This window comes from Quercus lobata, chromosome 10 (assembly GCF_001633185.2).
Source record: "Quercus lobata isolate SW786 chromosome 10, ValleyOak3.0 Primary Assembly, whole genome shotgun sequence".
Classification (NCBI taxonomy): Eukaryota; Viridiplantae; Streptophyta; class Magnoliopsida; order Fagales; family Fagaceae; genus Quercus; species Quercus lobata.
The window spans coordinates 9,518,848-9,529,512 of record NC_044913.1 but is presented as its reverse complement, the minus strand read 5'-3'; the positions used below and the strand labels follow the sequence as shown (position 1 = coordinate 9,529,512).

At 35.3% G+C, this 10,665-nt stretch overlaps 1 protein-coding gene across 3 annotated transcripts; it reads left to right on the top strand.

Annotated features, from left to right (window-relative positions):
- The first annotated feature begins 560 nt into the window (after positions 1 to 560).
- Positions 561 to 9,472, top strand: LOC115963562. Of its 3 annotated transcripts, XM_031082601.1 has the most exons (13): positions 561 to 1,064; positions 1,602 to 1,737; positions 2,213 to 2,349; positions 2,930 to 3,131; positions 3,377 to 3,615; positions 4,047 to 4,158; positions 4,379 to 4,523; positions 4,748 to 4,890; positions 5,011 to 5,177; positions 6,233 to 6,541; positions 6,622 to 6,677; positions 7,150 to 7,364; positions 8,001 to 9,472. In XM_031082601.1, exons 1-13 carry the CDS (start codon positions 858 to 860, stop codon positions 9,182 to 9,184), a joined length of 3,252 nt encoding a protein of 1,083 aa, XP_030938461.1. In that variant the 5' UTR covers positions 561 to 857; the 3' UTR covers positions 9,185 to 9,472. The 3 variants fall into 3 exon arrangements, with proteins under 3 accessions (XP_030938461.1, XP_030938462.1, XP_030938463.1); XM_031082602.1 differs by lacking the exons at positions 561 to 1,064; positions 1,602 to 1,737 and having other exon boundaries at positions 2,264 to 2,353; XM_031082603.1 differs by lacking the exons at positions 561 to 1,064; positions 1,602 to 1,737 and having other exon boundaries at positions 2,269 to 2,357.
- The last annotated feature ends 1,193 nt before the right edge of the window (positions 9,473 to 10,665 follow it).

Here is a 10,665-nt window from a genome sequence, read left to right as displayed (position 1 = left end):
AATAATAAAGAAAGAATATTCAAATGGAGTGTTAAACAAATAGAAGTTTTGATAGAATGGATATTGTAAAATGATGTGTTATATATTATAGGTTTTGGGAGAGAATTGGATCATAAATCAAAGATTTACTGGTTTTTTTTTTAATAATTTCTAGGTTTGTGTTCTTGTTCAAGACCCCATTTAGATCTCAATTCATATGATTTTTAGTTTTTAATTCTGTTTTTAATTTTTTTATTTAGTCAAAATTAATAAATTAATTTTTTTTTAATTTAGATGCTAAAATGACATTTTTAATGCTAAAAAAACTTTTTTTTATTATTAATTTAGACCACGTGGACATTAATTTAGTATTATTTATTCCTGCCGTTTGCCATGTTAACTTTCTCCATTTCTAATGTAACGACAGGGACTAAAACTAGAAGCATTTTTCAAAATAGAGACTAAAAACGATAAAAATAAAATATAAGGACCAAAATTGAAATAAACTGAAAATGTATGGATTAAAAATGTGCTTTCAGCCTATATCATAAAATTAGTTTTTAGAACGGTTGATGGGAATCATCTTACACTGAAAGCTTTTAACTTGCACCGTTGGTCTCACGTTCACTATCCTTAACTGAACCTTCATCGACCACTAAACAGTCCAAACCAATCTTCTTTAAGTCACTCTCGTACTTGTGCTATTCACTCTATAATCTCTGTTCTCTTCCACTAATCTCATTTTCAACACTGTTTCCATACAATGTCCTTCTCTCACTGTTCAAAGCTGCTTTCACAAACCCCAAAAATGTGCTTCTTTTGGTTATAAATTTTTGGCATTTACATGCATCAGACTTTCAATTGGGGTTTACTCTGAAATGGGCTTGCTCAAGCTTCCATTGTTGGTTTTACTTTGCTGGGTGTTCTCTCTTTTGAGTTTGATAGCACTCTGTGATGACTCAGAGCTCACCGTGAAGTTCTTGAAGGCTCCCCATACATTCTCTCATCTCAGCTCAGCCACATTCGTCTTTGAAGTTCTTGAGGGTGGGAATGGCGCTTGCACCAATTGTAATATCACTTGCAAGGTACGTTAAGCTCTAGTAATACTTTGTTTTACTTAGCTTTTGTTTTGGGTGCTCTGCTCTGCTCTGCTCTCTCTCTCTCTCTCTCTCTCTCTCTCTCTCTCTCGAGTTTATAAGATTCATGATTCTTAATTTAACTGGAGGTGGTTTATTTCAGAGAGTAATTAGCACGTCTTTCCACTCTGTAAGGATGTAATGAGCTTGAATTTTATTTTAGAGATTAGGCTAATCAAGAAAACTATTTGGAATTCAGTTTATTCATATATATTTTTTGCAATTTTCTATAGGTGATATGGTTATTATAATGAACAGTTACATGTCATATACTTGCTATTTGGTCATGGTCTTCCTGCTGCCAAGCTAAATGAATAGGATTGTTTTTGCTTTGTGTGTGTGTGTGTTTTGCTTTCCAACTCAATGGTAAGTGGGAAGTGAAGAAGCTGCATAATGGTTTGATTTGTTGGGATAACTTTAGATTTTCTCTTGATGTCTATTTGGCTTGTTCCACAAAATAAAAGGTTAATAAACTTCTTGGTGCAGCTGGATGATGGCTTTGCTTCGGACTGTGAAGGCAGGATGGTTTTGTATGCAGGCTTGCAGGATGGAAATCATACATTTGAGGTTTGCACCAACGGGTCTGGAGGAGTTGGCTGTGCTAACTATAACTGGACTGTTGGTTAAGAACCTTCCTTTTATCCCTTTTTTTTTTGTTATTATATTTTCTTCAACTACCACTCAACTTAAAATAAGACCTTGCTTGAAAGTCCTCGACAGTTATGTCTATGAGGAAATGTTTTGCCTCCCTATGTACCGACTAATTGAATGTGACAAAATCAATTCCCATGAGCTTATATTGTATTTTTTTGGTACCCAATTTCTAATTTATACATTTTTCTGAAACTGGCTCTACAGAACCCATCTACTCAATTTTCAATTTTATATGAAATGCATAACTTTTTCCTTACTATTCTTATTTTTAAAAACTTAAACAGACCCTGCTTACACTGAAGGTTAGTTTGACACTTCATCAAGCCTGCTGAAACTAACCGAGTCTATGATGTTAACATTGCAGATTAGATTTTCTGGCAATCATGCTGACTTATATGTTTCCTGTACATTTAGCTGATTCATATTATACCTTAATTTTGCAGATACAGTCCCGCCTACAGCATATATCACAGCCTCAACACCTTTCACAAATGCTCTAAATGTTTCTATAAATATATCTTTCAGTGAACCCTGTACTGGTGGAGGAGGTTTTGTATGTTCGTCTGTGAATGCCTGCAACGTGAGTAGGTGGCTAACAAACATATGAAAAGGCCTCTAAATTGATTTTATGTTCTCTCTTTGGTTCTTGCATTATTATAGTGTTTCAGCATTGCGGTTTTTGGTTGACTTGTTCTCAACCTTTCTATTATTGAAGTATAGTTTAGTTGATTAGAGAAAGATAAAATGGAGTTCCCTCTATTGTAATGGAGTCCCCTCTAGTGTAATGGAGTCCACACAGCACAAGCAATAATGGTGGATTATATCCCTTGCCAAGGATTTGTTATCAGATCTTTTCCATAACACAAGCAATAATGGTGGATTATATCCCTTGCCAAGGATTTATTATCAGATCTTTTCCATAAGGATATTTTATAATAACATTGCTTGAAATGTGTTGTGCACACTTATCAATACATGATATAATCTTCTTTATTTTGTATATTCTTGAAATTCCTCTCATGGAACAGTCCTCCTTGTTAATTGAGTAGATGCATAAAAATTGAGTTCCATAATCTAGGTTCTTTTACAAGTAATTTTGTCTAGACTGAATCATAAACCAAATTCTAACATGTTCATCATTTGTGGAAAACTCTTTATAGCTTTTGGTCTATGGTGCCGGCCAAGTTATACCATCCTCACTCAACATTCTACAGCCAAACCTCCAATATTCCATCCTTGTGGGTTTATCATCTGCTTCTCATTATGGGCGAGCGATTTTGGTAATGGATAAGAATTTTTGTACTGACAGTGCTGGGAACAAATTTACAAGAAACGTGAATTCTACTTTCTTTGTGCATTTCGGTGAGTCTAGTTTCTATTTCCATAGGATCAATAGGCTATATGTGTCATTATTTTCAAGAAGTTATAAGTGATATGTCCTTTCATTGCTATTCTTGTTTTTATCTAATTGATGCCTTGCGCTTTACTTACGGGAAATTTGTATCATATTAAAATGAATAATCTAGACCATTGATACAACTTAGTTTATCTAATTTAATTGTTGTTGTCAACATGTTCTTTACCTGCTGTGTTCATTAATTCCACAGATAGACGAAGTGTGTTTGTCAACTTGAGGATTCATGTTCCTGAAAGGCTACTTCAACTTAATGGTGAAACTAGACTGGTGCAAGCAACTAATAACTACAATAAACTAAAGGTGTATTTGTACTTTTCAGAGCCTGTTCTCAACTCATCTGCAGAAATTCTAAATTCTCTCCAAATGAGTCAGGGCACACTTCTTCCTATCAGTGGAAATGATCTTGGGAATCGCAGATTTGGCTTTATGGTCAGATGATTCTCACAATCTTTTTTTGTTATTTTTTCATCCATGAGACTAGAAGTTGGTTCATAAGTTAGGAGCCTGTTTAGTTGTCCTACAAATTTGGAATGGCTCATTTATATTTTGTATAATATGTAATGCACAACTTCATCTTGAATGGGGATCACTTAGAAACATTGGAGCCATTGATTGAAATGGCAAGTTAATCATTTTTAAAAATTAGTAAAATGCCCTAATTTCAAACATTTCATTTTGATGGTTGCATATTTTGAACTCCCCCCTAATATAAAATACAAAATGAAGCCATCAAATTCCACGGGCTGATTGAACAGGCCCTTAATGTTCTTGAATTTCATGTTTTGATATTTATTTATATCTCTAGGATATATTTTTCTCATACCTATTCTTGCTTATTCATTTTCACTCTCTCCTTTCAGGTTGCAAATCTATCTGGCATGGCTATAGTCACACTAAGCATTAATTCAAACTCTATAATAAGTAGACAAGGGACTCCAGTTTCCCAAGTTGCACCAGTTACTTTCCTGTATGGTACGATCTACACTAGTTTACAAGCGTTACAAAGAGAAAATAAATCATCTGTTTGTAGAAATCAAAATTCAGTTTTAATATTCTTTTACTCAGCTTGTTGAATATAGAAACTTTTGAGATTGAAATTTTTTTCCACGATTCTATGCAATCAGGAGAGCTTTACATTTGGATTTCTATTTTTAAGATGTTTCCTCCTGATAGATATAAATGTGACCTTCAGATTCTTTGAGGCCTGCTGTAAGGTTGAGTACACCATCCCATTTGAGGACAAGAGAACATAGCATCCCTATGTTAATAAAATTCATGAAGCCTGTATTTGGTTTCAACTCTTCTAATATATCAATCACAGGAGGGCATTTACAGAGGCAAGTCATTTCTGGTTACCTTTGTGTTTGTATATATGTATATTAACCTGTACATGATACGTCACATAAATAATGCACTTGCACACAAATGAGAAACCATAATGGTGACCTCTATACAATATTTGGGTTCTTGATGGAAATAATAATTCAATTAGTATGGCATATATACTCTCAACATTTTGTCATTTTTGTTCCCCTCCAATGATAATCATTATCATTTTCAGCTTTCGTGACATAAGTAAAAGCACATATTCTATAGAGATAAAAGCAGACCATGATATTGTATCTGTCTATGTTCCCGAGAATGTAACTGGGGATGTTGCTGGAAACAAAAATCTACCCTCCAATGTTCTACAAGTAAGGCACTGTAAGGATTCTTACTCTTTTCTCTTGTCGTCAGCTCAATTGTTGTCCAACATCTAAGCCCTAGGTTAGCCCTTTTATTTTCTTATTTATTTACTGATGTAAGGTTAAAAAACATATACAGATTCTGTGCCCAAAATATCTTCTGTGATTTCTGAGCTTGCAACTGCTTCATTTGTGGTGACATCTATTGCTTCCGGGTTGCTTATGGTTTCAATTGCAAGCCTTCACTCCATTGGGGAATTTTCAAGACCATTTTCTTCTTCTTCTGATCCGGCAAGGAATCTTTTTGTATGATATCTAATTCATTTGAACTATTATCTCATTAATTGATTATTTAGTTATACCATGATAATCTTTTACATGGGGGGCTTTTACACTGAGTTAGAAACACAACAATAAATAAATTGACATTAATGCTGAGGTTGGATGTTATAAAAAGGGTAGAGATAAATCTAACAAACTCTTTGGGGTTGAAACAAATTTCTTTAAATGACATTATTGACAAACAATCATGACCCCAAAAAAAGTTCTGATAGCATGTCAATGTGCACCTTTAACTTTCTTGGGACACCTTGAATAAGAACACTAAGCACATTATTGGCGATCTCTTCATTCTAAAGTTTGTTTATGGTCTTATTCTTTGCAAAGCATTTCATTTATGGTAAAACAAGATCTTTCTGATGTACATATCATATATGCTTATTTTTTCTTGGTGGTTGATCCACTATTTTGTAAGGTTGAACCAGAAGTTAATCAAAATGTACCAAGCAGGTTATCTCACTATGATTATATTATATGTAGCCTCTTGAAAATCGAGTAAAGTAATTAGAAATACTGAGGAACAAATTAACCCTTTTCCTCCTGTAGAAAAATAATACACACCAAGAAAAACTTTCCTTGATTTTTATACAACAGATTTAATATATAACTGAACTCTCTAAATATTTTGGTTGGTTTTGACCATGTTGTCTGACTTCTTGAATCATAGGACCAACTGAAGCCAGTGGAGCCTGTTGGTTCCAAAGATGGAAAACTCGGATTGACCTTTTCAGAGTGGGATTTTGTGGGCAGGGGTGTTATTCTATTATTGGCATAAAAAGAGAGAGGAGGAGGAGGAGGAGGAGGAGGGGGAGGGGGGGGGGGGTGGCAATAGACCCTCAAGAACTGCATCATTCTTGTAGAACTTGTCAAAATCATATTCTTGTAGAAATATATTGTTTTTGGCATGTAGATGATTGTAACCTACTGCCATTTTAAGTATCTGATATATAGCTTATCAAACCCTATGAACCGCATCATTCTTGTAGAACTAACTTGCATTTTTCCTCTTCTCTTTCATACAGAGAATTGCATGGCATATTCAGGTTTTTGCATTATCTAGATGGTTGGCAGTGACACTGCCAGTGGAGTATCATGAATTTGCAAGGGGTTTGCAGTGGAGCATTCCCTACTTCAATCTTCCATGGGAAACTCGGAACACCCAGCCGGTCTTGATGGGCTCAAGTCTCCCTTCCAACTCACGTCCCTACATATCTAAAATTCATGATTCAGAAAATTTTCCAGGTGTGCAGCCGAAACAAGAGAATTTGAGTAGGGCTGCTTCTGTATATGGGTTGCCACTGACTCCAATGGAATATAGATCATACTTTCAGGTCTGAAACCTCTACTTTTCCTGATTTCTTCAATTATCTAATGAATAAATTTTGTGATAGAATGCTTTGTACACCTGCAGAACCAAAATATTAGACCAGAAGCTGAATATATTTTGGATCCGCATATTTTAAATGGGTAAGTTATGAGGACTCTTATTTTCTATTATTACATGCACTTGCATATGGATTTTAGAGACACAAAACAAGTGGAGAAATTATTCCATATGGAGTTTTTTTTTTTTTTTTTTGGGCAAAAAATATACAATATAAAGCAGAAAAACTATGAAAGAAACAAAGGAATATTTCGACAATATATATATATATATATTTTAAATGTTGAATGGAAGATAAAGAATTTTGGGAATGTACGATTTGGTATACTTGTTATTTAGATGTAGAATTTTTTTGTAGGTGCTGTGAAAAATTAAAGCTGTTGATGCTTTGAATTGTTGCAAATTATATTTCAAACCAAAAGGACATTCTTGATACTTCATACCCTATTATTCATTTCCATTTAAATTGGTGAATTCATCATTTGGATTTGAGGTGCCATAGACATACTCATTTATTTATTAGTGTAATATCTTACTAGATTTTGTCTCATGTAGGTGGAGGGATTTTAGTAGAAGCTTGTTCTGCTTAGCCATAATTGGTGGCAGTTTCATACTGCTGCATGCTTTACTCCTTGTCATCCTAAAATTCAGGAAGAAAAATCCTGAAAAGCAGAGGGGTTATGGAGTACTCACATTCCCAAGATTTGAAATATTCCTTATAATTCTTGCACTACCTTGTATTTGCGAGGCCTCTGCTGCTCTAATTAGAGGTAACTTGACAGTTTGTTTCCTTCCCCACAAATGAATCTTTATCTATTTGTTTATGGTGCAAAATCTGAGTTTTGAAAGGTAATAATGCTGCTTGTATTGTATTTTCATTGCAAACCCAATATTAATGTCTTTCAAATATCTACTTATATTGAATTCTTTAATCAAACAATTGTCTACTTCTCATTATGAAACGCATAGAATGAGCTGGGTTTTTATTTATTTATTTATTTATATATATCTATCAAGTCATCTTTTCTATTCTACTTTCCAAATATGTGATGTAATTGTGACCATGTTCCTTTCTTGTTCATATAAGTCTCATGGAATTAATCATTATCATATTGGTTGGCACCAGAACTGGTCTACTGTCCCGTCTCCTCACATATTTTAGAATTTTCATTCAGTTGATGTTTCACACTGGTTGTACATTAACTCAAATCACTTCTGTGCATGACAACCATCATATCATAGTTATCTGACTGCATCATATCAGAGTTACACCAATGTGTATTGAGAACTAAGATTCACATTTTTTGCACATTTACATGCTAATTTTCATTGGTTTTAAATTTTAACGCTAAGAACTTCAAGTACAGATCTACATGGTTTAATCTTATCTTACTTTGTGGATTAAGGAGGATCGGCATCAGAGATTATAGTTGGCATTCTGCTTCTGGGTGCTGTGTCATTTCTACTGCTGGTATTGCTCTTGTTCCTCTCTATAGGTATTACATTTGCAAAGCTACTTCAATACAAGGAAGTTCATCAAGTAGGTCGGAGATTTCACTGGTATCAAGAAATAGTCCGAGTAACTCTGGGTCCTGGTAAGAGAGGCCAGTGGACGTGGAAAAATCAACAGAACTCTAATTACCTAACCATGTTAGGGCCTCTATTTGAAGATTTAAGAGGCCCCCCAAAATACATGCTCTCACAGATTTCTGGGGGCAGTTCCCTTACACATGGTGATCGGATCATTGCCTCTGATGACGAAACTGAAGATGCAGAAGCACCTTTTATCCAAAAGCTGTTTGGAATACTCAGAATATACTACACGCTGCTTGAATCCGTGAGACGCGTTACACTAGGGACTATGGCTGGTGCCTATAAGGAGAAGCGGTCTTCTAAGACTCCCACAATAATCTTGTTATGCATCACCTCTTTTCAGCTCTTCTTCCTTGTTCTCAAGAAGCCATTTATTAAGAAAAAAGTTCAGTTGGTTGAGATCATCTCAGTTACCAGTGAAGTAGGTTTATTTGCTATTTGTTTTGTTCTCTTGGAGAAGGAATTTTCAGCCAGGGTTGAGACTATAGTTGGAGTGTTCATGCTTATACTTTTCCTAGTGGGATATTTACCACAGATGATGAATGAATGGTGTGCTTTGTATAGACAGACAAAGCAGCTGGACTCGGCTGAGAAGTCTTTCTTAACTGGTTTGAAGATAGCTTCAATTGGATTAGTTCTGCTTTTCATCCCACACAAGTTTTTGGAAAGCAGGTTCCCAGTTAATGGTCACCATGGGGATGGAGAGACTAATGTCACTAGTTCTTCAGCTGAAAGGAACAGGAACTCTGGGAGTAGGAACTCAGGCACAACTGTGCCAGAAAAATCATGGTTGAAACAGCTAAGAGAACTGGCAAAGGCTAGCTTTAGTAAGGATGAAAGTGGGGCTCCAAGTGATCCCTCAACCAGTCGTGCAAGATGGAGTGGGTTTTGGGGCACTAAAGGTAGTGGGAGCCCTACTTTAAATGCATCTTCTGATTTAAAGTCAAATCCAAGCGGGTTGTACAAAGATTTAGAAGCCATTTTTGCATCCAAGTAAAAGTTAATGATTCAAAGAACATTTCATTTAGAACTCTGGTTTCATTGCAGTTTCTCTATCCATCTTCCAACAGCAGATGCAGTGCTGACTCCACTATTTTTTGAGAAGTAATGAGAAATGGGTGATTGCTTAAAATTGTGGAGATGGGGTTGTAACCCTTTTTATTTTTAAGTTGTGAACCATTTTGTGGGGCACATAAGAGTAAAATTTTGTCTACTTTTGAATAGCCGTGAAAGTTAGAACTATAAAAATTTAATTTAAGCAAAAGTTGGAACTTGTTTGTATCTAGTTGTATTGGTGCATATGTGCAAGCATGGAACTGCAATTAACATGTAGTATCTAGGGAAATCAAGTTTGCTTCAAATCAGATATAAAAGCTTTATTTTTGACTTGAGAAGCAAATAAACTGATAGTAAAAAAAAATTTAATGATTGGCCAATGGTAGCTTGATTATCATTCTTGTTGCCACCGAGTGACAAAAGTTAATTCTGTAAATTCATGCTCCCTTCAGTCTTTTGCATTCACTGGATGCCTTAAGTGCAGTCACTAGCTTCGCTTGCTTTGCACTGTATTTAGTCTAATATTTGCTAACATGTCATCACACTAAGTCACTAACCATACTCAGCAAGGGACATGGAGCTTGAGCCCTTATTGCAACTAAGTTAGTTGAAAGCTTCACCAACCATGTTACTGTGGTGGCAAAAATAGGAGTCTGTGGTGGCTTGCTCTTTTTATGATTGGCTTCTTCGAATATGGATGCCACAAAGTGATATCACAACATGATTTAGTGCATCTAAGAGCATCTGTCTAATTGCATTCAGAAGGATCCATGTCCAACGTTTTCACTCTTCCAAAATCTATTTTGATACTTCATTAGCTATGTGTGAACATGATGCCTAACCTCTCTTCCTCCCTGGTAAATTGAGGCAGAGAATGCATTAACCTGTTATTATCAAACTCATTTGAAACATTGATAATATACATGAGGCAATTTATCAGCCCAAGAAAATGTAGACAAATGTGCTTAAATTTTATACTTGCACTTTTGTCCACTTGGTGTTGAGGAATACACATATGCCCCACCCTTCCAAACCCCACACAAAGAGCCAAAGGTTCTGGGCTCAGTTACTGTGTGGTCTTGGTCCTTGCGTGGGCTTTGCCTCACATAGCCTGGAAGCATCAGATTTTGGTCCATTTGGTCTCAGGTTTAACCTTAACTTGAGCCTAGTGGAACCTCTTCTGACATAAAATGGAGGTCATTAAGAACTCAAACCTGCTGAACAAGTGAACATTCATTCAATGAGCTTGTGGACCATCTTTCAGTTGCTTGCTCAAGTTTGGCAATTATACTTGATCTTCAGAGTTCAGACCAATATAAAAAGAAAAAAGAAAAAAGAAAAAAGAAAAAAAGAAGACAAAGAAGATCTTTGTTTTTGTTCAAACCAGAAATGCTTTACAATCTTAAACATAGCTTAGTACAT